We start from the raw sequence: 27,918 nt of genomic DNA, 5'->3' as shown, positions 1-27,918 counted from the left end.
TTGGTAGCTGTGAGACAACAATGACCTAAATCTGTTTTTCCCCTTGTACTTGCAAAAAAAAGAAGAGAGTGATCGAGAAAATTGAGGAGATGCACGCTGAAACGTCATTAGACAAGACTACCAGCTTCCCAGTATCATTATCACCACAAGCCTATTTTCAGCTCTCTGAATTCTGCGGAGGCACACCGATAGACCCCACTGCTTTCATGTGCAGCACACTGAAGGGAGCGCCTCGCCACCCAGGAGTGGGCCCTCAGAGTGCTCTGCTGATTAAATCAATTTATTTTATGATTTTTCCAGGGACCGTCTCCCTCCATCTTTAATGAGAGCTGATAACAGCTTGAGGATCTTAGAAGGGGTAAGTTAAGGTAGTGGAACAACACGCCACCAGGAATTGTACTATCTCTGGTATATCTCTCTAATAGCAGCATGTTCTGAATTGGTATCATAGCATACTTTGAGCCCCACTTTTTGAATGTGCTGGAATCAGCATTAGATAGGCTATGCATTGTTATTTATATCGGTATTATATGACCTTTGTGGAGGAAACATGGAGTCTTATCTGCATTATAGGGTGATTGAATATGTATTTGGGGGAACGGATTGTATTGTATTCAGTATATGCGCCCCTCGGCTAATGCCTTTGTTGCCTGTGATGTTACTTTCCAGTGCATGCCCACAAAGAATGCTTTAATCAAAAGGCAAGGCAACACAAAGGCCAGGGAGAAAAACATATCTGAGTGAGGTTATACAATGATATAGTGAAAGAGAGGTAGAGAAAGTAGAGAAAAAAGCATCCACTTGTATTCAAAAAGGAGTGAGGTCCAGGTAGAGAGGCAATGAAATGCGTATCCCAGGGGGGATGACTCCCCCACAGGAACCATGGGAATGAATCCTCCATTCCTACTGCTCAAAGGAAACACACCGCTGTGAACACCTGACCTGCAATCCCACAAACACACACGTGCTTGCACACATGTGTGCACGCACACATTCACATGAAAAAATACTAGTTTACTATAGAATACAACAGTACTTACTATAGCATTCTGTAGTAAACTGTAGCATACTGTATAATACTATACTGCACACTGTAGTATCCCTTGATCATGTTTAGTATTTACTAGAACATTTTGTTGTATACTATAGAATACTACAGTAATGTCTGCATAAACGCTGCAGTTCGCAAAAACACTACAGTTTTTAACTTTAGTAATATCCACTCTCTTTACCTCTCTCTCTCACTATATCATTGTATAACCTCACTCAGATATATTTCCCCCCCTGGCCTTCGTGTTGCCTTGCCTTTTGATTAAAGCAAGGGCTTGTCAGTAGCATTTCATGGTAAGGTATACACTTGTTGTATTCAGCGCATGTGACAAATAAAGTTTGATTTGATTATTTAATTTGCATATACCCTGCCTATTCCCCTCCCCATATCTCAATTTGTAAGGGAGGAATCTGCATGCCAAATATACGCTGTGTGCATTATTGTGTTCCCTACAGGTTATAGAAAACAATAGAGGATCTGTTCAGATCCCAGTCCTACCCACCCACAGGTTATGGAAAATGTGTAGTTTTCCTCAAGGAGAAAGCCACCGCTTCTATGTCAAAGATAATCAAACAAAAGAACTACAGTAAATACTACAGTAATGTCTGCAAAAACACTACAGTAAATACTACAGTATGCTACAGTCTGTAAAAACACTACAGTAAATACTACAGTCCGCAAAAATACTAAAGTAAATACTACCAGTGGGGAACCATCAGTACCTTCTAGGCCAGAAAAGGCCTAAGGATGTATAAAACATATATATTTCTGTAATTCAATTTATATTTAATAGCTATATAATCTGTACAATAATTGTAGTAATTTTCAGATTTCATGTCTTAATTTTGTGTTGAAAAGAAAAGGGTTGATACTGGGCAGAAAAATCTAGCTTGCTCAGCCAGCCAATGGCTAGGCCTTAAGAAGCTGGGCAGAATGTTACGGTTTTCTTCTGGTGAAAGAGAGGAGGACCAAAATGCAGGGTGGTTATCTTTAATGAAAGTTATAAAATTAACAATATACAAAACAAGAAATGTGAAAAACCGAAACAGCCCTATCTGGTGCAACAAACACAGAGATAGGAACAATCACCCACGAAATACCCAAAGAATATGGCTGCCTAAATATGGTTCCCAATCAGAGACAACGATAAACACCTGCCTCTGATGGAGAACCACTCTAGGCAACCATAGACTTTCCTAGACAACTCTACTAAACACAACCTCATAAATCTAATAAACCCCTAGACAAGACAAGACACATAAATCACCCATGTCACACCCTGGCCTGACCAAAATAATAAAGAAAACACAAAATACTAAGGCCAGGGCGTAACACAGAAGGCCTCTGCCATTCAACTGTGTTAGAGCAGAATTTTGGAGTGAGAGTGGAATAAACCAATCACCTTTTGACTTGCAATGGGTGGGACCATTTAAAGAAAAGTGATGGGTCTAGGCCTTCTCGAAGAGCGCAAGAGGTAATGAATTCATAACACAGAATAACAAAGCTGATAAACAGCCAATACAGTAGGTGGCGTCAATAGACTAATAGGTTGTAGTCTTCCATAACACTTTGAAGAAGAAGAAGAAGAGAGCGGAAGAGGAAACAATCAGTAGTCTTCAACGTGAATGCTAGTAACTTTAGCTAGCGTGTGTTGTAGTAGTTTGGCAATGTTAGCTAGCATGTGTTGTAGTAGTGTGGCAATGTTAGCTGGCGTGGGTTGTAGTAGTGTGGCAATGTTAGCTAGCGTGTGTTGTAGTAGTGTGAAAATGGCAATGGCGGCTGCAGCAGCTGTTTCAACTTCAAGGTGAATGTTGTTGCTAATTTGTTAGCATCACCCTTTTCAAGATTAACTTTCAAACTGTTTACAAAAATCTCTGAAACTGGAAACACTTATCTCCCTCACTAGCTTTAAGCACCAACTGTCAGAGCAGCTCACAGATTACTGCACCTGTACATAGCCCACCTATAATTTAGCCCAAACAACTACCTCTTTCCCAACTGTATTTAATTAATTAATTAATTTAGCTCCTTTGCACCCCATTATTTTTATTTCTACTTTGCACATTCTTCCATTGCAAAACTACCATTCCAGTGTTTTACTTGCTATATTGTATTTACTTTGCCACCATGGCCTTTTTTGCCTTTACCTCCCTTCTCACCTCATTTGCTCACATTGTATATAGACTTGTTTATACTGTATTATTGACTGTATGTTTGTTTTACTCCATGTGTAACTCTGTCGTTGTATCTGTCGAACTGCTTTGCTTTATCTTGGCCAGGTCGCAATTGTAAATGAGAACTTGTTCTCAACTTGCCTACCTGGTTAAATAAAGGTAAAATAAAAAACAAATAAAAAAAACCAAATGATCATAATCTGGTGAGTGACTGCTTTTTGTTGCAACATTTAGCTATCTCTTTGAAAATAATGACTGTGAAACATTGTTGCATTTCAACTTTAGATCAACGATTAGTGTGATGAACATTATAAAATGTATTTGCAATAGGAAATAATAGCTGGTTTGTTCATTTCATTTTGGACACGAAATGGTTATGCTTAAGTATTGGTATGATTTCATGGAGCCTACTGGAGTGAATGGGCTGCTTATTCTTTAACATAATTTGTTGCTGTGTGACTTTTGGTCCCGCTGAAGGCCTAGGTCCTATAGTCACTATTCGCCACTGAATACTACAATGTATTACAGTCTGCAAAAACACTACTGTAATTACTATAGTATAGTAATTATTGGCAGGTAGCCTAACTGTTAGAGCATTGGGCCGGTAACCAAAAGATTGCTAGTTCGATTCCCTGAGCTGACAAGTTGAAAAATCTGACGCTCTGCCCTTGAGCATGGCAGTTAACCCCCCACAACAACAGCTCCCCGGGTGCCCAAAGTGGCAGCCCCCCGTATCCCTCTGATTCATAGGGGTTGGATTAAAAGCAGAAGTGTTGCAGTTGGACCTTGTGTGCAATTGACGATAAAAATAAATGTAATCCTTTAATCCTTTTTAATACAAGATTTCACCGATAGACATGGTCGCTTGGTACCTGGCTCCTAATTTTCACAAATATTTCGCTACACCCATAATAACATCTGATAAATTTGTGTATGCGACCAATAACATTTTATTTGAATATAGTACTTTTTTACTACAGTATTTAAACTATAGCAAACTCAAAATACTACAGTATACTACATTAATGTCCGCAAAAACACTACAGTGAATACTTTAGTACTTATTCATGTGGAGTACATGCGTGCACACGCACACTCCCACACACGCCAAACACTCCCACACACGCCAAACCCATCTCTGTCCACACATCCAAACACATCCGCACACAGTCACTCTCTACTCCCAGAAGACAAATAAGAGAGACCTACTCACTCTTGGCACAAGGGTGAAAACATACAGGCTGAAAAATATATGAGCTGTTTTGAAGTAGTTACTGTGTGGTCAGGACTGCTGCAGGGGGAAAATACCCCCCCCCCTCCCCTCCCCCCACACACACACACACAAATAAATAAACTGGCACACACTGTTTGAAGTGATAACTCTTGGGCTGGCTGCTTATCTCCCCTGAAGTATTTTGGCTCTCTAATCCATCTCTGTAACTCAGCCTCTTCACAGGCTGCTTCCTGCCTCAGCGCGCCGCAGCACAGCCCCAAATCCTCTGGTAATGCGGTCTTCCTGGGCTGTCTCCTTGGAGATAACGTAGGCCTCCCCATTTCGCCATCACACCATGACAGCTTCACTCTTTCTCTTTTGCTTCCATAGCCACCCCCACCATCACAATTTTAATGGGAGCCCACCTCTGGCCCCACCTCTAGTGGCCCTCTACTTCTCTGTAGGGGCCCCCATATATATTCACAGACTGATGATCTGGTCAGCTGCACCAGATAAGCAATGGTGGACTCATAGGGACGTACTGAGTGCACGAACCAAGGGAGGAATTATATTATGTTTTTTACTTACTTCACTGAGCCAGGGAGAGAGAGAGAGAGAGAGAGAGAGAGAGAGAGAGAGAGAGAGAAAGCAAGAAGCGGGGGGGAGTGTGAGACAGCGAGTGAGTGAGTCTACTGAGCTTCTTACTGTCAGCTAAATGAGTGCCCATCAAGCCGCAGTCGAAGTGAATTTGGTTGATGCCATTTATATAATATATATATATATTTGCTGAAACTCAACTAAAGCAACTTTAAATGGCTTGTGGAAAGGAGATATGCAAACCACTTACAGTTACAAGTAGAGCATCAACATTTACCTGGAAAGAACCAAGCTCTTCCTCAACATAAACGGTTTCAGCAGCCTATCATCTCTGTGACTTGCTCTAACAAGTACGGAAATGAAAATATAATTAATGAAGATTTGTATCCGGGATGTATACTTCGAAAATGGTATACTTGGAAATGGAAATGTGGGTATATGTGACCCATTTCAGGAAACTAGGCTTTTTTTTTTTTTTTTTTTTAAAGCAAAATGCATTTTTGAGCAGAAATGCCTTCTGGAACATGTGAACTTTCATGTGCCTTAATAACAAACTTGTATGCCATCTGTAAATACGAATATAATTGTTAAATTACGAGCCTTGTTAGTTAAGCCACAGAAAGAGTGAGCAACCTTCCCACAAGCCATAATTGGTTGAGATAATGAGTGGGCAGTACATGCCGAGAGAGGAGTTCAGATTGGTCTGCCATATAGAGGGCTTCTGTCTATTTGAACTGGTCAGTCAGAGTTGGTAACCCTGTCGAACGCGGCTTAAATTTTTTTTTTATTGTGTAGTAGAGTTGCATAAGTGTTGCCCTCCACTTTCTGGAGGATTGAGATTTGTAATCAGTGGAATTAGATTAGGATAGCTAAAGAGATAGGGAAAACACCTTTCTCCAGATCACATCAAACTAAAGGCAACCGTGACATGGCATTCGTGACATGGAGATGCGTCCATCATGCATGATGATGCATACAGGTAGGGCCACTAGGCGGCAGGGTAGCCTAGTGGTTAGAGCGTTGGACTAGTAACCGGAAGGTTGCAAGTTCAAAACGAGCTGACAAGGTACAAATCTGTTTTTCTGCCCCTGAACAGGCACTGTTCCTAGGTTGCCATTGAAAATAAGAATTTGTTCTTAGCTGACTTGCCTAGTTAAATAAAGGTAAAATAAAAATAAATAAAACAGGTAAGATTGTCTAGCTAGCACATTTTCAGATATTACACGTTTCTAATTTTGACAGAAAGTGGTTTCATTTCAAGCTAAAGTGTACTGTTAGCTAGCTAGCTAGCATTAGCTGGCTGGCTCCCTAAATAACATTACTTGAATGACATTAGTAGTATCCCAGAACCGTTTGCTTTGCCGGTTAGAGCCTAATGTTAAAAAGCTAACAATGAACCTGGTAGGTTAGCTCCCAACAGATTCATGCAGGCTAGTAACAACATGATTTGGCACTATGTTCATTGTTGTTTAACAAGCTAACGCTAGCTGGCTGGCTAATTAGTGTTCCAACAGGTATATTTCACTGGTGATCCCCAAAGCCAAAACGTCCTTTGGCCGCCTTTCCTTCCAGTTCTCTGCTGCCAATAACTGGAACGAATTGCCAAAAGCACTGAAGTTGGAGACTTATATCTCCCTCACTAACTTTAAGCGTCAGCTGTCAGAGCAGCTTACAGATCGCTGCAGCCCACCTGTAAATAGCCCATCCAACCAACCAACCAACTACCTACCTCATCCCCATATTTGTTTTTCTTCTCTTTTGCACACCAGTATGTCTACTTGCTCATCCTCATCTGTACATCTATCACTCCAGTGTTAATTGCTAAATTGTAATTACTTCGTCACTATTGGCCTATTTACTGCCTTACCTCCTTACTTGATTTGCACACACTGTATAAATATTTTTCTATTGTGTTAATGACTGTACGTTTGTTTATTGCATATGTAACTCTTGTTGTTTTTGTCGCACTGCTTTGCTTTATCTTGGCCAGGTTGCAGTTGTAAATGAGAACTTGTTCTCAACTGGCCTACCTGGTTAAATAAAGGTGCTACCTTTACGTGATGTGTGTGATCTTACACATTGTTTACCTAGCTAGGTAAATTTTTTCCTAGCTAGCTACGTGTCTTAAGCTAAAGTGTACAGTCAGTAAAAAAGCTTAATGAAATTGTTGCCAGCAGGGCTGGTTAGGCTGTTTTCATGTTATCCAGAGGTAAACAAATCATTGGCCAGAGCGCCAAGTGTGCGCTCTGAACGCGCCGAGAGCGAAACGAGATGGGTGGGGCCAAAGCTTAAGAGGGTGTGAACGCTGTTGAATGGGTGTAGACAAAGAGGAGGTCTTCACTCGATACCAAGATATTCAAAGGCCATTTTCTCAAAAGTGAGTTTACAAGTTGATCAACTTTCAAAGCTAAATTTCTTCCCCATTGCTCATCAAAAATCTCTCAATCTCACACAAATCATCAAGGAACCCACCAGGTACAACCCTAAATCTGTAAACAAGGGCACCCTCATAGACGTTATCCTGACCAACTGGCCCTCCAAATACACCTCCGCTGTCTTCAATCAGGATCTCAGCAATCACTCCTTCATTGCCTGTATCCGCTACGGACCCGCAGTCAAATGACCACCCCTCATCACTGTCAAATGCTCCCTAAAACACTTCTGCGAGCAGGCCTTTCGAATCGACCTGGCCCGGGTATCCTGGAAGGATATTGACCTCATCCCCCACATCCCGCACTGAGGCTAGGTAACACGGTCACCACTGATAAATCCACGATAATCGAAAACTTCAACAAGCATTTCTCAACGGCTGGCCATGCCTTACTCCTGGCTACTCTAACCTCGGCCAACAGCTCCGCCCTCTTTTCTCTGTATATATCAATGATGTTGCTCTTGCTGCGGGCGATTCCCTGATCCACTTCTACGTAGACGACACCATTGTGTATACTTCTGGCCCTTCCTTGGACACTGTGCTATCTAACCTCCAAACGAGCTTCAATGCCATACAACACTCCTTCCGTAACCTCCAACTGCTCTTAAACGCTAGTAAAACCAAATGCATGCTTTTCAACCGTTCGCTGCCTGCACCCGCACGCCCGACTAGCATCACCACCCTGGATGGTTCCAACCTAGAATATGTGGACATCTATAAGTACCTAGGTGTCTGGCTACACTGTAAACTCTCCTTCCAGACTCATATCAAACATCTCCAATCTAAAATCAAATCTAGAGTCGGCTTTCTATTCCACAACAAAGCCTCCTTTACTCACGCTGCCAAACTTACCCTAGTAAAACTGACTATCCTACCGATCCTCGACTTCGGCGATGTCATCTACAAAATCGCTTCTAATACTCTACTCAGCAAACTGGATGCAGTATATCACAGTGCCATTTGTTTTGTTACTAAAGCACCTTATACCACCCACCACTGCGACCTGTATGCTCTAGTCGGCTGGTCCTTGCTACATATTCGTCGCCAGACCCACTGGCTCCAGGTCATCTACAAGTCCATGCTAGGTAAAGCTCCGCCTTATCTCAGTTCACTGGTCACGATGGCAACACCCACCCGTAGCACGTGCTCCAGCAGGTGTATCTCACTGATCATCCCTAAAGCCAACACCTCATTTGGCCGCCTTTCCTTCCAGTTCTCTGCTGCCTGTGACTGGAACGAATTGCAAAAATCGCTGAAGTTGGAGACTTTTATCTCCCTCACCAACTTTAAACATCTGCTATCTGAGCAGCTAACAGATTGCCGCAGCTGTACATAGTCCATTGGTAAATAGCCCACCCAATTTACCTACCTCATCCCCATACTGTTTTTATTTATTTACTTTTCTGCTCTTTTGCACACCAGTATCTCTACCTGCACACTACCATCTGATCATTTATCACTCCAGTGTTAATCTGCTAAATTGTAATTATTTGCCTACCTCCTCATGCCTTTTGCACACAATGTATATAGACTCTTTTTTTTCATTTTTTCAACTGTGTTATTGACTTGTTTATTGTTTACTCCATGTGTAACTCTGTGTTGTTGTCTGTTCACACTGCTATGCTTTATCTTGGCCAGGTCGCAGGTGTAAATGGGAACTTGTTCTCAACTAGCCTACCTGGTTAAATAAAGGTGAAAAAAAATGCAGTGTCTGATATACCATTTTGTAGCTCTGAGTCTCTAATTTTATCCAATGTAAAAAAAAACATTTCAAAGTTTGCTACATAAGACCATATGCAGGTGGTGAGTCACATATTTTAAACAAATATCTACAGCTACTATGAAATGCAGCACCAGAAAAGTATCTATTGTACAAGAGGGGTATGTTGGAGTCATAGAATTAGGAATTAGAATACTCATAGTAATAATTAGTAATGTACAGTAATAGGATCTCTATGGTTGGAGTACTGAAAGGTTATGATGCCATAGTGTCTTGACATATCACATGCTGTAGATCTCTACCATCACTTCTCTGCAGATGGGGGGAGCTAACTGTCAGGGTCTGCAACAAACCCTTCTCCTTGCCTGCGTCCCACATGGCACCCTATTCCCTTTAAAGTGCAATGCTTTTGACAAGGGCCAATAGGGACTTCCCCACTACCTATTAATAAATGAGTCATGGCTCCACTGAATTATTCTCTCTTATGCCTCCACTGCCCTCTTCACATGAAAGATGACTTAACTGACTGACCTGGTGCTGGATATTCAACTACAGGAGAGCGCCTTGGGGGAGCCCAGAGGACATGGTTAGGGAGATAGGTGGAACGTGTCACGTACAGTGCCTGACACACACGCGCACACATATGAAAGAACGACACATACACACACATGTGCATGCAAACACGGCACACACAGATGTGCAAAGACACACACACAGGTCATTATGATTGTGCTGAGCATTGGTGTGAAAAGATGATAATTGCAGTGTCCATATTATGACAGCATCTGTCAAGAGAATGGCTCAGTAGCTGTCATTACTAGTAAGTAAACATTAGCATCATAGATATCACTGTCTCACACTTCACAGAAGTCATTCATGTTTGTCAGTTCATATGAGTTCAAGACTGATAATATGTTATTCCTATGTGATGACAGGTTCTTAAGACTCAGATAAAAAAGGTATTGCAGCTGCACCATTGATTAAAATAAAGTATTCTTTCAACCCTCTTGAATTGTTTTTAAATAGTAAATCCCCAGAGGATACATTTTTACTTTAAAATACAATGTTTTTTAGTGTGACAGTTCCATGTATAGCCATGGAAAAGTGTAGCTTATATTGCAAAAAAATATTTGAAATGCATGTATTGCATTAAATTGTGTTGCAATGTCATTTAAACATATTTTAACCAAGTATGTGCTGGTTCAAAAGCTGGTTTGAAATGCATTTACAGGTTACAATCTAACACATTTGAATGAAAACGGAACATATTAAATGTGCATAATGGCTTGCCATGAGGCTGAGAGAAAAGGTCGCTGTCTTAGAACAAATGTCCTGCTATTATACACATTTTGCCATGAGGTTGAGAGAAAAAGTGGCAGTTTCATATTTTGTTTTAAATGCATGGCTTATGAAATTTTCATAAGCTATATTGGTTCCCGACCACTGGAGGAAACCCAACCCCTCAAAATAAAATAAAATAAAATTGTCAGCCTACCACGTTCCCCAAGGGGTACCACCCCCCCCTGCTCAACTGAAACAGTGGCGCACAGAATGCAAAAATATTCTTAGAAATATTTAACCTCCAGACATTAACAAGTCCAATAGCTCAAATGAAAGATACACACCTTGTTCATCTACCCAGCAAATCAGATTTCTAAAATGTTTTACGGCGAAAACATAGCACATATTTATGTCAAACCACCACCAAAGATACGGCTAATTTAAATAGCCATATTTGTCGAACAAAAGATGCAATCACAAAAGCAGGATTAAAAGAAAAATAATTCACTAACCTTTTGAAAATCTTCATCAGATGACAGTAATAGGACATGTTATACAGTACATTTATGTTATTTTCAATAATATGCCATTTATATTCATAAATCACTGTTTACATTGACGGCCATGTTAAAAAAATGCTACTAGAATGTCTGGAGAAATTATGATAACTCTGCCAGATAACAGCAATACACATCATAAACTTTGACTAAATATACATGTTCTACATATAGTTAGAAAGATACACTCCTTCTTAATGCAATCGCTTTGTCACATTTATTTTTAACGTTACAGAAATCGTTCACTATTCAATCATCTGAGACGGCGCTCAGACATTAGCAATATTTCTCCGCTACATTGGAGTCAACAGAAACACAAATTTACCACATAAATATTCCCTTACCTTTGATGGTCTTCGATCATAAGTCGTGTAAGGAGTCATACTTACCACAAACTGCGTTTAGTTTTCAAGTCTGTGTCTTTGTGTTCTCAAACGCGACAAATTCCGGCTGAAATGCAGCCAAAATTCACGGGGTTGCGCATCAAAAGTTCAAAATTACATATTATATGTCGACTAAACTGGTCAAACTAAGTGCAGAATCAAGCTTTAGGATGTTCTAAACGTGCAAAACAATTCTCAACTCGAACAGACAAACCGGTATCGTGTAGTGATTCCTGGAACAAAGGGACCTCCAGGCGCAAAACGCACATGAAAGTTCATGTGTTTTCACGTGACACCAATGCTTTTGCCCACCAACGGGTCAATGCACGCGCGATTCTCACAATGAAACGCCCTATTGAAAGAAGACATCTCGCTGAAGAGATAGAAACTGTTCCCAGATCCATAGCTGGTTGGTAAGGGTGGGGGCGATGACGTCAAAGTTGGCCCAAATTTCCTGATGACAGAGAGAGTTTGGGAGAATGGCTGCCCTGTGAGTTCTGCTTTACATAGAGACATAATTTGAACGGTTTTAGAAGCTTTAGAGTGTTTTCTATTCAATAATAATTATTATATGCATATATTAGCAATTTTGGACAGATTTCTTTTCTGTTTACTATGGGCACGCAATTCCTCCAAAGGCCTAACAGGTTTTAATATTTTCCAATCCGAAAATAAATCACTTTTCTCCTGGGTAACCCAGTATTTCCCGGCAAAACCAGAAGTGTCATTTTAAAGCATAGAAAACCATCGGCAGAATCATGTGTCGTGTATTATATATAAAATCGTACATTTCTAATTGCATTTCTTATTGCATTCATTATCATTTATTAGCCTAAAAATCTATACTTACTCTAAAGCAATAAAGTCAATGATAATCTCTCAAGCTAGGTCTTGTTTTAAATGTTTTTTATGTCGTTGGGGTTTTGAAACAACCTGAATCACCTGATTCCTGCTGATTCCTGCTTATAAGCAAAAATGTAAGGAGGAAGCACCAGTGACTCAGTCTATAAAAAAGTGGTCAGATGAAGTAGATACTAAACTACAGGACTGTTTTGCTATCACAGACTGGAACATGTTCCGGGATTCTTCTGATGACATTGAGGAGTACACCACATCAGTCACTGGCTTTATCAATAAGTGCATCGAGGACGTCGTCCCCACAGTGACTGTATGTACATACCCCAACCAGAAGCCATGGATTACAGGCAACATTCGCACTGAGCTAAAGGGTAGAGCTGCCACTTTCAAGGTGCGGGACTCTAACCGGGAAGCTTACAAGAAATCACGCTATGCCCTGTGACGAACCATCAAACAGGCAAAGCGTCAATACAGGGCTAAGATTGAATCATACTACACCGGCTCCGATGCTCGTCAGATGTGGCAGGGCTTAGTTTTCTGTAAGTCTTCACAAGGTTTTCACACACTGTTACTGGTATTTTGGCCCATTCCTCCATGCAGATCTCCTCTAGAGCAGTGATGTTTTGGGACTGTTGCTGGAGCAACACAGACTTTCATCTCCCTCCATGATGTTCTATGGAGTTGAGATCTGGAGACTGGCTAGGCCACTCCAGGACCTTGAAATGCTTCTTACGAAGCCACTCCTTCGTTGCCCGGGCGGGATCATTGTCATGCTGAAAGACACAGCCACGTTTCATCTTCAATGCCCTTGCTGATGGAAGGAGGTTTTCACTCAAAATCTCACGATACATGGCCCCATTCATTCTTTCCTTTACACGGATCAGTCATCCTGGTCCCTTTGCAGAAAAACAGCCCCAAAGCATGATGTTTCCAACCCCATGCTTCACAGTAGGTATGGTGTTCTTTGGATGCAACTCAGCATTCTTTGTCCTCCAAAATCGACGAGTTGAGTTTTTACCAAAAAGTTATATTTTGGTTTCATCTGACCATATGACATTCTCCCAATCTTCTTCTGGATCATCCAAATGCTCTCTAGCAAACTTCAGACGGGCCTGGACATGTACTGGCTTAAGCAGGGGGACACGTCTGGCACTGCAGGATTTGAGTCCCTGGCGGCGTAGTGTGTTACTGATGGTAGGCTTTGTTACTTTGGTCCCAGCTCTCTGCAGGTCATTCACTAGGTCCCCCGTGTGGTTCTGGGATTTTTGCTCACCGTTCTTGTGATAATTTTGACCCCACGGGGTGAGATCTTGCGTGAAGCCCCAGATCGAGGGAGATTATCAGTGGTCTTGTATGTCTTCCACTTCCTAATAATTGCTCCCACAGTTGATTTCTTCAAACCAAGCTGCTTACCTATTGCAGATTCAGTCTTCCCAGGCTGGTGCAGGTCTGCAATGTTGTTTCTGGTGTCCTTTGACAGCTCTTTGTTCTTGGCCATAGTGTAGTTTGGAGTGTGACTGTTTGAGGTTGTGGACAGATGTCTTTTATACTGATAACAAGTTCAAACAGGTGCCATTAATACAGGTAACAAGTGGAGGACAGAGGAGCCTCTTAAATAAGAAGTTACAGGTCTGTGAGAGCCAGAAATCTTGCTTGTTTGTAGGTGACCAAATACTTATTTTCCACCATAATTTGCAAATAAATTCATTAAAAATCCTAAAATGTGATTTTCTGGATTTTTTTTCTCATTTTGTCTGTCATAGTTGAAGTGTACCTATGATGAAAATTGCAGGCCTTTTTAATCTTTTTAGGTGGGAGAGCTTGCACAATTGGTGGCTGACTAAATACTTTTTTGCCCCACTGTATATATACATACAGTTGAAGTTGAAAGTTTACATACACTTTAGCCAAATACGTTTGAACTCAGTTTTTCACAATTCCTGACAGTTAATCCTAGTAAAAAATCCCTGTCTTAGCTCAGTTAGGAACACCACTTTATATTAAGAATGTGAAATGTCAGAATAATAGTAGAGAGAATGATTTATTTCAATTTTTGTTTCTTTCATCAGGCCGCTCTGCAAGGTTGAAACCACTGCTCCAAAACCGCCGTCAAAAAGCCAGACTACGGTTTGCAACTGCACATGGGGACAAAAGATCGTACTTTTTGGAGAAATGTCCTCTGGTCTGATGAAACAAAAATAGAACTGTTCGGCCATAATGACCATTGTTATTTATTGATGAAAAAGGGGGAGGCCTGCAAGCCGAACAACACCATCCCAACCATGAAGCAAGGGGGTGGCAGCATCATGTTGTGGGAGTGTTTTTCTGCAGGAGTGACTGGTGCACTTCACAAAATAGATGGCATCATGAGGGAGGACAATTCTGTGGATATATTGAAGCAATATCTCAAGACATCAGTCAGGAAGATAAAGCTTGCTTGCAAATGGGTCTTCCGAATGGACAATGATACCAAGCATACTTCTAAAGTTGTGGAAGAAAATGGCTTAAGGACAACAAAGTAAAGGTATTGGAGTGGCCATCACAAAGACCTGACTTCAATAGTAAAGAAAATGTGTGGCCAGAACTGAAAAAGCGTGTGTGATCAAGGAGGCCTACAAACCTGACTCAGTTACACCAGCTCTGTCAGTAGGAATGGGCAAAAATTCACACAATTTATTGTGTGAAGCTTGTAGACGGCTACCCGAAACAATTTACAGGCAATGCTACCAAATACTAACTGAGTGTATGTAAACTTCTGACCCACTGGGAATGTGATGAAAGAAACAAAAGCTGAAACAAATAATTATCTCGGCTATTATTCTGACATTTCACATTCTTAAAATAAAGTAGTGATCCTAACTGACCTAAAACAGGTCATTTTTACTAGGATTAAATGTCAGGAATTGTGAAAAACTGAGTGTAAATGCATTTGGCTAAAGTGCATGTAAACTTCCGACATCAACTGTATATACATATAATGTAGGTACTAATATGTTCACTATAATGCTGTATAATCAATGTATCTATGCTGTAAAATTATTGTCTCATCACCTCAGAAATTCAGAATAACATACAGTATGAACAGTTTAACTTAAACTGCAAACTGCCCCAACCCTATGACTCATAGCACAGTGTCATGATTGTCATGTTATCATTAAAATCAGGACACGTTAAAGCTTTGCAATATCATAACAGGTCCAGATTTCCTGTCGTCTCAACTGGCTGCACAATATATTAATTAATCCATGTTCCACTTAGCACATTAAGCGATGAGGCATATTGTGTGGCAGCCCCTCCTACATCACTTTTTGGACACACACAGGTCTCTCTTGTTGTACATCAGCGCTGCGTTGGCACCCTAGAATTCCCTTGGCTGATGCCAGTTTCATTGAACACCTGAGCTGCCAGCACAGACAGCACAGAAACACCCACTCCCTGGCACGCACCCGAACACATGCACGCGTGCAAGCACACACACACACTCACACACACACAAATGTGACTATAGGAGGAGGAGTGCATGCTGGGGAGAGACAGATGATGCCGATAGCTCCTGTTCTCAGCTCAACATCCAATAAAACAGCCAACACCACCCCGAACACTGAGCCCAGTTTGACTTTCACCATCTACCTTTATCATTTTACAGACGACAGAGTCAAAAAGACTTCTGAGTGAATTCAATATTCCCTCATTTTATTTTATTTTTTATTTTTTAAATGTTCACCTATATCTAACCAGGTAGGCCAGTTGAGAACAAGTACTTATTTACAACTGCGACCTGGCCAAGATCAAGCAAAGCGGTGGGACAAAAACAACAACACAGAGTTGCACATGGGATAAACAAACATACAGTCAATAACGATAGAAAAATATATATACAGTGTGTGCAAATGAAGTAAGGAGGTAAGGCAATAAATAGGCCTATAGTGGCGAAGTAATTACAATTGAGCAATTGACACTGGAGTGATAGATGTGCAGATGAGGATGTGCAAGTAGAAATACTGGTGTGCAAAAAAGCAGAAAAACAAAAACAGGGATGAGGTAGGTAGTTGGTTAGATGGGCTATTTCCAGATGGGCTGTGTACAGCTGCAGCGATGCTAAAGTTAGTGAGGGAAATACAGTCTCCAACTTCAGTGATTTTTGAAATTCAGTCCAGTCATTGGCAGCAGAGAACTGGAAAGGCGGCCAAAGGAGTTGTTGGCTTTGGGGATGACCAAACTATACCTGCTGGAGCCTGTGCTATGGGTGGGGGTTGCTATGGTGACCAGTGAGCTGTCCATTCTTAGCCTGTAATTTGTGTGGTATTATAAAAGATTGTGCTTATATGTAAAAAATGACGTAGAATTGCATGAAGTGTTTATAAAAGGCACATTTTTCTCGGACTTGCAAACACCATGATAGATTCATGCAATGCTTTTTGTATAAAGCAGATTTTTCCACCCCTACTGTTGTCCACGGTGGTCTGCGAACCCACAACCTTCTGGCCCGCAGCCCTGTGCACTATAAAACTGATTTTGTTGACAGCTAATGCTTACAGGATGAAGAACCATTTCTAAAAAGAAGTGCATTAATGGGGGGTTTAGGTCAAATATATTTCTCTGAAGGGAGGCACATCTATTTTTATTTCAGAGATTTTCTCCATGTAACCGTTATTATGAATAAGACAAATAAAATTGTAATTTGTCACGTTCCGAATAAAACTGGTAGACCTTACAGAGAAATGCTTACTTTACAAGCCCTTAACCAACAATGCAGTTTGAAGAAAAATAAGTGTTAAGAAAGTATTTACTAAATAAACTGAAGTATGAAAAAAATATATATATATATAAAAAAGGAAAAATAGAAAAAAGAAAAGGCAATTAAAGAGAAACAATAAAATAACAGTAACGAGTCTATATACAGGGGGTACCGGTACAGAGTACAGAGGGTACTGGTACAGAATACTGTTCACTCCATAAGCTAGCTTTGCTATGGAGAGACATTTTAAAGTGGAGGACTTGATTTGCTAATTCATTTACAGGTGTTGGCTAAAGCCTGTGTTGACCTTGTGTTTAACCAACCTGACAGCAGCTAGCTAGCTTAGCTTGGCAAGAGCTGCAGCTGGCTAGCCTATCTAGCCAGCTGAAATTTTGCTGTTACTTCACAGTTATGCCAAGATAGCAAGATGTACCCGTGTCTGGAATGTGTTTCATGAGACACTCGTTCTACAACACCGTGCTACGAAAGAAGCTTGCAACTAAGTTTAATCAGCTCATGTAAAGACATGTTACCGCTGAAACAATGTCAACAACTGTGAGTTGAATGCGAGCTTAGCTGTCAACACAATATTCTATAACGGTCTAGTTTTGTTTCTCTCCGTATGTCTGCTGTTAGATCTTTCCTGGGGGAGAAATCCCAAAATAAAATGCCTACAGGTGTAGCTACAGTGCCTTCAGAAAGTATTCATACCCCTTGACTTTCACATTTTCACCCCATCTACACACAATAATGACAAAGTTAAAACATGTTTTTAGAGATATTTGCTAATTTATTGAACATAAAAAAATATCTAATTTAGATAAGTATTCACACCACTGGGGCAGTGCATGTACAGCTGTGAGTCTTTCTGTGTATGCCTCTATGAGCTTTGCACACCTGGATTGTACAATATTTGCACATTATTATTGCACATGATTTAAGTTGGTTGTTGCTAGACAGCCATTTTCTAATCTTGCCATAGATGTTCAAGCCGATTTAAGTCAAAACTGTAACTAGGCCACTCAGGAACATTTCATGTTGTCTTGGTAAGCAACTCCAGTGTATATTTGGCCTGGTGTTTTAGGCTAGTGTCCTGCTGAAAGGTACATTCATCTCCCAGTGTCTGTTGGAAACCAGACTGAACCAGGTTTTCCCATAGGATTTTGCCTGTGCTTAGCTCTATTCCATTTATTTTTAACCTTAAAAACTCCCTAGTTCTTGCTGATGACAAGCATAACCATAACATGATGCAGCCACCACCATGCTTGAAAATATGATGGTGGTACTTAGTGATGTGATGGATTTGCCCCAAACAAAGCACTTTGTATACAGGACATAAAGTACATTTCTTTGCCACATTTTTTGCAGTTTTACTTTAGTACCTTCTTGCAAATAGGATGCATGTTCTTGAATAATTTTACTCTGTATGGGCTTCCTTCTTTTCACTCTGTCATTTACCGTAATTTCCGGACTATAAACCGCTACTTTATTCCCACACTTTGAACCTCGCGGTTTATACAATGACGTGGCTAATTTATGGATTTTTCCCACTTTCACAAGATTCATGCCGCCAAAAAACTGAGCACCGTCACATAGTGTGACGTAAATCGAGTGCACTTAAACTTCCCATCATTCTGATTACGGTAGTCATTTTGTCACCCTCATCATGGCAAAGACACGGAGAAATGCATATGATGCAGCTTTCAAGTTGAAGGCGATAAATCTGGCTGTTGGAAAAGAAAATAGAGCTGCTGCATGGGAGCTTGGCCTTAATGAGTCGATGATAAGACGTTGGAAACAGCAGCGTGAGGAACTGACTCAGTGCAGAAAGACAACAAAAGCTTTCAGAGGGAAGAAAAGCAGATGGCCCAAAGTATTTGCAGCCACTCGACATCAGTGTAAATCGTGCATTTAAGGTGGCACTCCTTGTTCAGTGGGAGGCTTGGATGACAAGTGGGGAGAAATCCTTCACTAAAACGGGCCGCAGGCGAAGAGCATCTTATGGTCAAGTCTGCCAGTGGGTCGTGACAGCGTGGAGCATTGTCAAAAAATCCACTATCCTCAAAGGGTTTCGAAAGGCTGGACTGCTGCATGTTGAAGGGGCAGCATGAGCTCAGCGGGGTATTTGCCTCCGGATGAAAGTGACGAGAGCGACAATGAAAACGATCCAACATCGGATGAAGCAATTCTGAGGCTATTCAACTCCGACACCGAAGGAGATGACTTCAGTGGTTTCCGTGCACAGGAGGAGGAAGATCGTGACCAATGACTTTCTTGGTAGGCTACTGTTTTAATTTTTGTTACAAGCCGTGTTTCGTTAAAGCCTATTTATTTTTGTTACAAGCCGTGTTTCGTTTAAAGGCTGTGTAAAGTTCATTTGTTCCAATGTACCGGTAGGCACCTGCGGCTTATAGACATGTGCGGCTTATTTATGTACAAAATACTTATTTTTTTAATAATTCAGTGGGTGCGGTTTATATTCAGGTGCACTTAATAGTCCAGCAATTACGGTAGGTTAGTATTGTGGGGTAACTACAATGTTGTTAATCTATCCTCAGTTTTCACCTATCACAGTCGTTACACTCTGTCACTGTTTTAAAGTCACCATTGGCCTTCATGGTGAAATCCCTGAATGTTTTCCTTCCTCTACGGCAACTGAGTTAGGAAGAAAGCCTGTATCTTTGTAGTGACTGGCTGTATTGATACACCATCCAACGTGTCATTAATAACTTCACCATGCTCAAAGGGATATTTAATATCTGCTTTTATTTTTACCCAACTACCAATAGGTGCCCTTCTTTGTGAGGCATTGTAAACCTCCCTGGTCTTTGATATTGAATCTGTGTTTGAAATCCACTGCACACTGCTCATGTGGGGTACAGAGATGAGGTAGTCATTCAAAAAATCATGTTAAACACTATTATTGCACCCAGAGTGAGTCCATGCAACTTATTATGTAACTTGATCAGCAAATTGTTACTCCTGAACTTATTTAGGCTTGTCATTACAAAGAGGTTAAATACTTACTGACATTTCAGCTTTTCATTTTAATTCATTTCTAAAAACATAATTCCACATTGACATTATGGCCAGTGATACAAAATCCCAATTTAATACATTTAAAGTTAAGGGGTGTGAATACTTTCTGCAAGACACTGTACATGTGGACATAGCACATACAGTGCCTTGCGAAAGTATTCGGCCCCCTTGAACTTTGCGACCTTTTGCCACATTTCAGGCTTCAAACATAAAGATATAAAACTGTATTTTTTTGTGAAGAATCAACAACAAGTGGGACACAATCATGAAGTGGAACGACAGTTATTGGATATTTCAAACTTTTTTAACAAATCAAAAACTGAAAAATTGGGCGTGCAAAATTATTCAGCGCCTTAAACAGCTTCTACCCCCAAGCTATAAGACTGCTGAACAATTAATCAAATGGCCACTGGACCATTTACATTGACCTTTGTTTTTACACTGCTGCTACTCGCTGTTTATTATCTACAGTATATGCATAGTCACTTTACCCCAACCTACATGTACAAACTACCTCGACTAACCTGTACATTGACTCGATACCGGTACCCCCTGCATATAGCCTTGTTATTGATATGTAATTTTATTGTGTTACTTTGATTTGATCTTTCAACATCCACTATAGCTTGTTGAATAGATTTGGTCACATGAGAGACATTCCTTCCCCTCTTCCATCATCAGCATAGGGAAGCCCCAATACCCTTACTACATTCGAAGACACATCAATCGTAATATTGAACAAAATAGGACTGATGGCACTGTCTTCAGGAATACCATAGGCATCAGATAAAATCAGATAAATCTCAACATCAACTGTTCAGAGGAGTCTGTGTGATACATGCCTTCATGGCTGAATTGCTGCACAGAAACCACTACTAAAAGGACACCAATAAGAAGAAAGGGCTTGCTAGGGCTAAGAACCATGAGCAATGGACATTAGACCAGTGGAAATTTGTCCTTTGGTCAGGAGTCCAAATTGGAGATATTTGGTTCCAACCGCCGTGTCTGTGTAAGATGCGTTGTGGGTGAACGGATGATCTCAACATGTGTATTTCCCACCGTAAAGTATGGAGGAGGAGGTGTTATGGTGTGAGGGTGCTTCGCTGGTGACACTGTCTGTGATTTATTTACAATTCAAGGCACCCTTAACCAGCATAGTTACCACAGCATTCTGCAGCGATACACCATCCCATCTGGTTTGCGCTTAGTAGAACTATCATTTGTTTTTCAACAGGACAATGACCCAACACACCTCCTGGCTGTGTAAGGGCTATTTTACCAAGGAGAGTTATGGAGTGCTGCATCAGATGACCTGGCCTCCACCATCACCTGACCTCAACACAATTGAGATGGTTTGGGATGAGTTGGACCGCAGAGTGAAGGATAAGCAGCCAGCAAGTGCTCAGCATATGTGGCATATACTCCTTCAAGACTGCTGGAAAAGCATTTCGTATGAAGCTGGTTGCCAAGAGTGTGCAAAGTTGTCAACAAGGCAAAGGGTGTCTACTTTGAAGAATCTAATATATATATATTGATTTGTTTCACACTTCTTTGCTTACAACATGATTCCCTATGTGTTATTTCGTAGTTTTGATGTTTTCAATATTATTCTACAAGGAGAAAACAGTAAAAATAAAGAAAAACCTTTGAACGAGTAAGTGTTCTAAAATGTTTGACCGGTAGTGTACTTTAAGATGGTAGGTGACACAATTACTGAACGGAAACACCTGTGTCAATTAACCACTTCCATTTGCTGTACCAATAGAAACAAGGAAAACTTAACAATATTATTATTTGACCCTGCTGGTCATCTATGAACTTTTGCACATCTTGAAGAACAATCTGGCCTTAATGGCCAAGTATTATTATAATCTCCACCCAGCACAGCCAGAAGAAGACTGGCCACCCGTCAGAGCCTGGTTCCTCTCTAGGTTTCTTCCTAGGTTGCACTGAGTGTGCTGTTCCACAAGTAAATTAGTCAATGTACTGTATGTATGATGAGGCTGAGTAATACATTGTTCACGCCATTCCACAGACCTTTTAACCCAGGACCAAATTTGGGAAACTCTGAGAAAATCAACTCTCAAACACCAAGGATGCTAATCAAACACCAAGGATGAGACCAGTGGACACAAGGCCTGGATTTTAATAGGCTCCAGTCTAGCTGAGGTGCACCGATCCAGGCCTGATGCACTACAAAGGCTCCTGGTTATAGGCCCACAGGTCTGAGCCAAGAAACCAGGTGCACAAACAACTCAAGGTTAGGCAGTCTACTCTTGCTTCCATGTGCATCACAGGTGTGATTTAGTGCCAGCTTCTGCTAAGCAGGGCCAACTTGCCCTTGTTCCCCACACATATAGGCATTGAGCGGGAATCAAAGTACCAGATTAGCGGTTAAATATCAGCATTAAAGGTTTGTTTGGCTAGGCAAACCACCAGGGGTAGGAACAATGGCTGGCTGAATCTGGACAGGATGGGAGGAGGGAGGGAGGAAAAGAGCGAGAGAGGAGGGGGAAGGATGTTTTTCTGAGCCATATATCAAGAAGTGCTCCTTTCTCAGGGGAGAAATGATAGAACAAATATATAGGCTATTTCAGATTATTTACAGTGCACTGTCAATTAATCCACTCTTTCTCAGAAGAAAGCGGAGAGTGTGCCCACCCGCCCATCCTACAATACCCAATGACTGGGTTGGCGACCCCCTTGGGTTGTGCCGTGGGCTATACTCGGCCTTGTCTCAGGATGGTAAGTTGGTGGTTGAAGATATCCCTCTAGTGGTGTGGGGGCTGTGCTTTGGCAAAGTGGGTGGGGTTATATCCTTCCTGTTTGGCCATGTCCGGGGGTGTCCTCGGATGGGGCCACAGTGTCTCCTGACCCCTCCTGTCTCAGCCTCCAGTATTTATGCTGCAGTAGTTTATGTGTCGGGGGGCTAGGGACAGTTTGTTATATCTGGAGTACTTCTCCTGTCCTATTCGGTGTCCTGTTTGAATTTAAGTGTGCTCTCTCTAATTCTCTCTTTCTCTCTTTCTTTCTCTCTCTCGGAGAACCTGAGCCCTAGGACCATGCCTCAGGACTACCTGACATGATGACTCCTTGCTGTCCCCAGTCCACCTGGCCGTGCTGCTGCTCCAGTTTCAACTGTTCTGCCTTATTATTATTGGACCATGCTGGTCATTTATGAACATTTGAACATCTTGGCCATGTTCTGTTATAATCTCCACCCGGCACAGCCAGAAGAGGACTGGCCACCCCACATAGCCTGGTTCCTCTCTAGGTTTCTTCCTAGGTATTGGCCTTTCTAGGGAGTTTTTCCTAGCCACCATGCTTCTACACCTGCATTGCTTGCTGTTTGGGGTTTTAGGCTGGGTTTCTGTACAGCACTTTGAGATATCAGCTGATGTACGAAGGGCTATATAAATACATTTGATTTGATTTTGATTTGATTTGACTACCCAGCAGTCTACGCTATCTGTGAAGCAACCCTTGTTTTCCACTCCCTTAACCAAAATGTTCTCTTTACTTCTGTTCAAGGCGAAGTTAGTATGCATTAATAAATGGGTGAAGGGGGAAATAGTGGAATGGAATGCACACTGCTGATGGTGGCTGAAATAATGAGGGGTTTGCTGCTCAGATGACTGTGGAGGAACCCAGCGGAGTTCTGACTGACTGGTAATAGCCTGGTATTTGGGTAGCCTAGCGTTAGCCTAGCCGGTAGTCTAGCCGTTAGCCTTTACCTGCTCGCTTTTAGCAGGTAAGCCGTTAGTACGTTAGCCGTACCTTTGACGATAAGCTCTGCGTAGTTGGAGACCCCGGAGCCACCATCGGAGCGGATGACACAGCGATAGCGGCTGGTGCTTCTCTGAGACGTGTCCCCGACGCTGACGGTGGCCGAGAAACGCCGGTGGTTCACCACCCGCGTCACCATGAGGGCTGTGTCTTTACCATTCCACTGCTGTAGAGAGAGAGAGACAGACACTTTCTTACTAACACATTAGTCACATTATCATGTCGGTATGGTAAAAAAGGACAAACTCCACATATGGACATTCAAATCTGTTAACCAAAGAAACCAGCAGTATGGTTAATGTCTGTCAAAAACTGCAACTTTTTCACAGCACTTTTTCCTTACGATATCAACTCGACTATAACAACCTCCCAAAAGTAATTTATTCTAGCATGTACCTGATACTTTTTTTCTGCCCTGGATACTACTCCATTGCAAATTCCATTACTATAAGATGAAAACATGCTAGTGCAGTACATTGGTGGCTGATAGAGAGGCAGTCGTCCATATCAAAACAACACTTTATACTCAGGGCACAGATTGTATGGATATCCCCACAGAGTTTATACCATTACAGTGTTTGTGCAAGTACAGCAAGGAACTGGACCATGCTGTAAGTGTCATTTCACAAGGGTGGGGTCATAACATTGCAACAGAAATCAACTAAAATGCCCTGTGTATTCTACATGATTGAAAAAGCTACAGAAGCTAGTCACTAAAGGTGGATGCATCCACAGCTACATCTATGAATTTGAGATTGGTTACTTCTCCAGCCCCATCCCTCAGGCACGGCTGCCATCTGTTATTTTTCTAATTAAAGATTGCAGATTTAAGGTGAGAGGGATAAGATGGATGACATCTATAATGGACCGAAGGGAAGCAACTCGCCTGTAGCCACAGTTGGTCGTGTTGTGACCACTTCCCCCCGGCGGTACACTGGAAGGTGGCGTTCTGGCCCACATTCACCTCCACATTCTGCAGCCGCAGGAAGTGAGGTGCTTTCCCTGCAAAGGGGCGGGAAACACACTCAATACAATGACTAGGCATGCATAAGCACAAACACATACTGTATCAACTGTTTGACATGCATTGAGTAATTGAGAAAGCTGAGTTATGTGAGGAATAAAGAAAACAAATGCACACAACATTAAATTACCATCAAAACAGTTTTTTGTAGATCAGTTTTTCTTTTTCTTTTCGTTCTAAAATCTAAAGTTAAGATTTCAGGTCACCTTTCCTTCCCTTCCGTAGAATTCTCTCCCCTGGTGTGCTCAGTGCACACTAATGTCCAGCTGAAAAGCAAATGAACCGAGACTGCCCTGTATGGCATTGAAACGGCATTGAAACGGCCTCTCCTAATCTAATTTTCACCGCGCCTAGAAATGTAGGCCTAATAGTGTATTCATTGATCATTTCAATACGAGAATTTATCTTGACGTTAATTTCCCCCATTGAAGAAAAAAGCCGACTGGATTCCTTTACTCTGCAATTTATTTACCTTTACTTCCTAATCTTATTTGAATTCAGCACTGAGTGCTCTGTCCTAATTCCCAGGGAAAGCTCTAAGTCTAAGTACAGAAAGAGAAAGAAAGAAAGAGAACACATCTAGGACACTGAGTGCCTTGGAGGAGTCCAAAGATGTGAGGCATAGACATTCTGTCAGCTTTGAATGATGAAGGCCCTGAGTTTGTTCCTTCTTCTGTGCTATCTACCTCGTCCTCCCTCTACTCTTGGTCTGTGAGTCCCCCACTCCCAAACACACATACACACACAGCCTGCTAGACAGGAGTGTGAGACCAGATGATGCTCCATGGGGTAGTGTCACTTACGGCATGGGTGGGCCAACACTCTGACCTCGTCCACCGCGATGAACCCTGGATGGCCCTGTACGGATACAGACTCGAATATCACCTACCGCAAAGGTGGAGAGGAAGAGAGATGGGGAGAGATGGGAGTGGGGAGAGAGAGGAGAGAGAGGAGAGAGTGAGAAACACAATTTGTACAGGCATTTTTCGTTACCCCTGCAAAACTCATCTGGACACCCTGTAAGAATGGCATCCACAATGCTGTCAACAACATTCACCATCTCTAACTACACACCCTTCAAAATGAAAGCTTGTCGCCACATTGACAGCAGCTCTTTCCATTGGGACAGCCGCAGCAATATATTCAAGTAATAATTAACAAACAATACAGGCGGATTGCTGCTGCTGTTCACATATGGGCCTGGCAGAATGTGCTGGCCAGTAGAGCAGTGCCATGTGCTCGGGACATGTGGGGGTCACACAGGGCTCTCGGTGAAGGCTGCCAGACTGGGAAGAGGGACTCAGGCCTTCAGGTCTCTGTGGCCAGATAGAGACAAATACGTATTTCACATTATAGGGCCAACCCGACTCTGATATTTTATTTTCACATTGTCCTTTCCAGCACGTTACTACAACTATGTTTGATGTGTAACCAGGCCAGCCCAGTACAGCTTGCTCATCAAGCTGAGCTGACAAAGGTAAAAATCTGTCGTTCTGCCCCTGAACAAGGACGTTAATCCACTGTTCCAAGGCTGTCATTGTAAATACGAATGTGTCTTAACTTACTTGCCTAGGTTAAATAAATAAATAGGACAAGAGAGAGGGTTAGAGGCAGAGAGGAGCCTCCTTCCACAGGTATAGTCAGGTGTTTTAGACATAGCAAAAGCCTCCAAGGTTGTTGCTTTGCTCATAATAGGTTAGGTTTGCTGGAAATAACTAAATGGGAAGCATTTTATACAGAATGTTAAACACCAGTCACAACGTCAACAGTGAAGAGGCGACTCCAGGATGCTGGCCTTCTAGGCAGAGTTGCAAAGAAAAAGCCATATCTCTGACAGGCCAATAGACACTGGACAGAGGGACTCTGCCTAGAAGGCCAGCATCCCGGAGTCGCCTCTTCACTGTTGCCGTTGAGACTGGTGTTTTGCGGGTACTATTTAATGAAGCTGCCAGTTGAGGACTTGTGTGGCATCTGTTTCTCAAACTAGACACTCTAATGTACTTGTCCTCTTGCTCAGTTGTGCACCAGGGCCTCCCACTTCTCTTTCTATTCTGGTTAGGGCCAGTTTGAGCTGTTCTGTGACGGGAATAGTACACAGTGTTGTACAAGATCTTCAGATTCTTGGCAATTTCTCACATGGAATAGCCTTCATTTCTCAGAACAAGAACAGACTGACGAGTTTCAGAATAAATTATTTGTTTCTGGCCATTTTGAGCCTGTAATCGAACCCACAAATGTTGATGCTACACATACTCAACTGGTCTAAAGAAGGCAAATTCTATTGGTTCTTTAATCAGCACAACAATTTTCAGCTGGGCTAACATAATTTCAAAATAATTTTCGAATGATCAATTAGCCTTTTAAAATTATAAACTTAGATTAGCTAACACAACATGCCATTGGAACACAGGAGTGATGGTTGCTGATAACGCCTAGATATTCCATAAAAAAAATCTGCCATTTACAGCTACAATAGTCATTTACAACATAAAAAATGGTCTACACTGTATTTCTGATCAATTTGATGTAATTTTAACGGGCAAAAATTTGCTTTTCTTTCAAAAACAAGGACATTTCTAAGTGACCCCAAACTTTTGACCGCTAGTGTATATATGCATTTTTGTATTAATGGAAAATTAAACATTAATATTATTTGATAAGATAACCCCCTGAATTTTCGAATGATCAATTAGCCTTTTAAAATTATAAACTTAGATTAGCTAACACAACATGCCATTGGAACACAGGAGTGATGGTTGCTGATAACGCCTAGATATTCCATAAAAAAAATCTGCCATTTCCAGCTACAATAGTCATTTACAACATAAAAAATGGTCTACACTGTATTTCTGATCAATTTGATGTAATTTTAACGGGCAAAAATGTGCTTTTCTTTCAAAAACAAGGACATTTCTAAGTGACCCCAAACTGTTGACCTCTAGTGTATATATGCATTTTTGTATTAATGGAAAATTAAACATTAATATTATTTGATAACCCCCTGAATCAATACATGTTAGAATCATATTTGGCAGTTATTACAGCTGTGAGCCTTTCTGGGTAAGT

General features: G+C 41.5%; 1 protein-coding gene across 4 annotated transcripts in view; it reads right to left on the bottom strand.

Moving 5' to 3' along the window:
- The window catches only part of LOC109890760 (receptor-type tyrosine-protein phosphatase T-like), a 484,190-nt gene that overhangs the window by 292,400 nt on the left and 163,872 nt on the right, over nt 1-27,918 (bottom strand). For 3 of the 4 annotated variants that reach the window (XM_031824659.1, XM_031824662.1, XM_031824661.1), the window contains exon 1: nt 23,820-23,994. In XM_031824659.1, the coding sequence (XP_031680519.1) occupies nt 23,820-23,967 (148 nt within the window). In that variant the 5' untranslated portion in view covers nt 23,968-23,994. Of the gene's footprint in view, nt 1-23,819; nt 23,995-24,714; nt 24,831-25,655; nt 25,738-27,918 lie in introns of those variants that run through there. The other variant, XM_031824663.1, reaches the window with a different exon arrangement.

Source organism: Oncorhynchus kisutch, linkage group LG5 (assembly GCF_002021735.2).
Source record: "Oncorhynchus kisutch isolate 150728-3 linkage group LG5, Okis_V2, whole genome shotgun sequence".
NCBI classification, from domain to species: Eukaryota; Metazoa; Chordata; class Actinopteri; order Salmoniformes; family Salmonidae; genus Oncorhynchus; species Oncorhynchus kisutch.
This window is presented reverse-complemented; position numbering and strand designations above follow the sequence as displayed.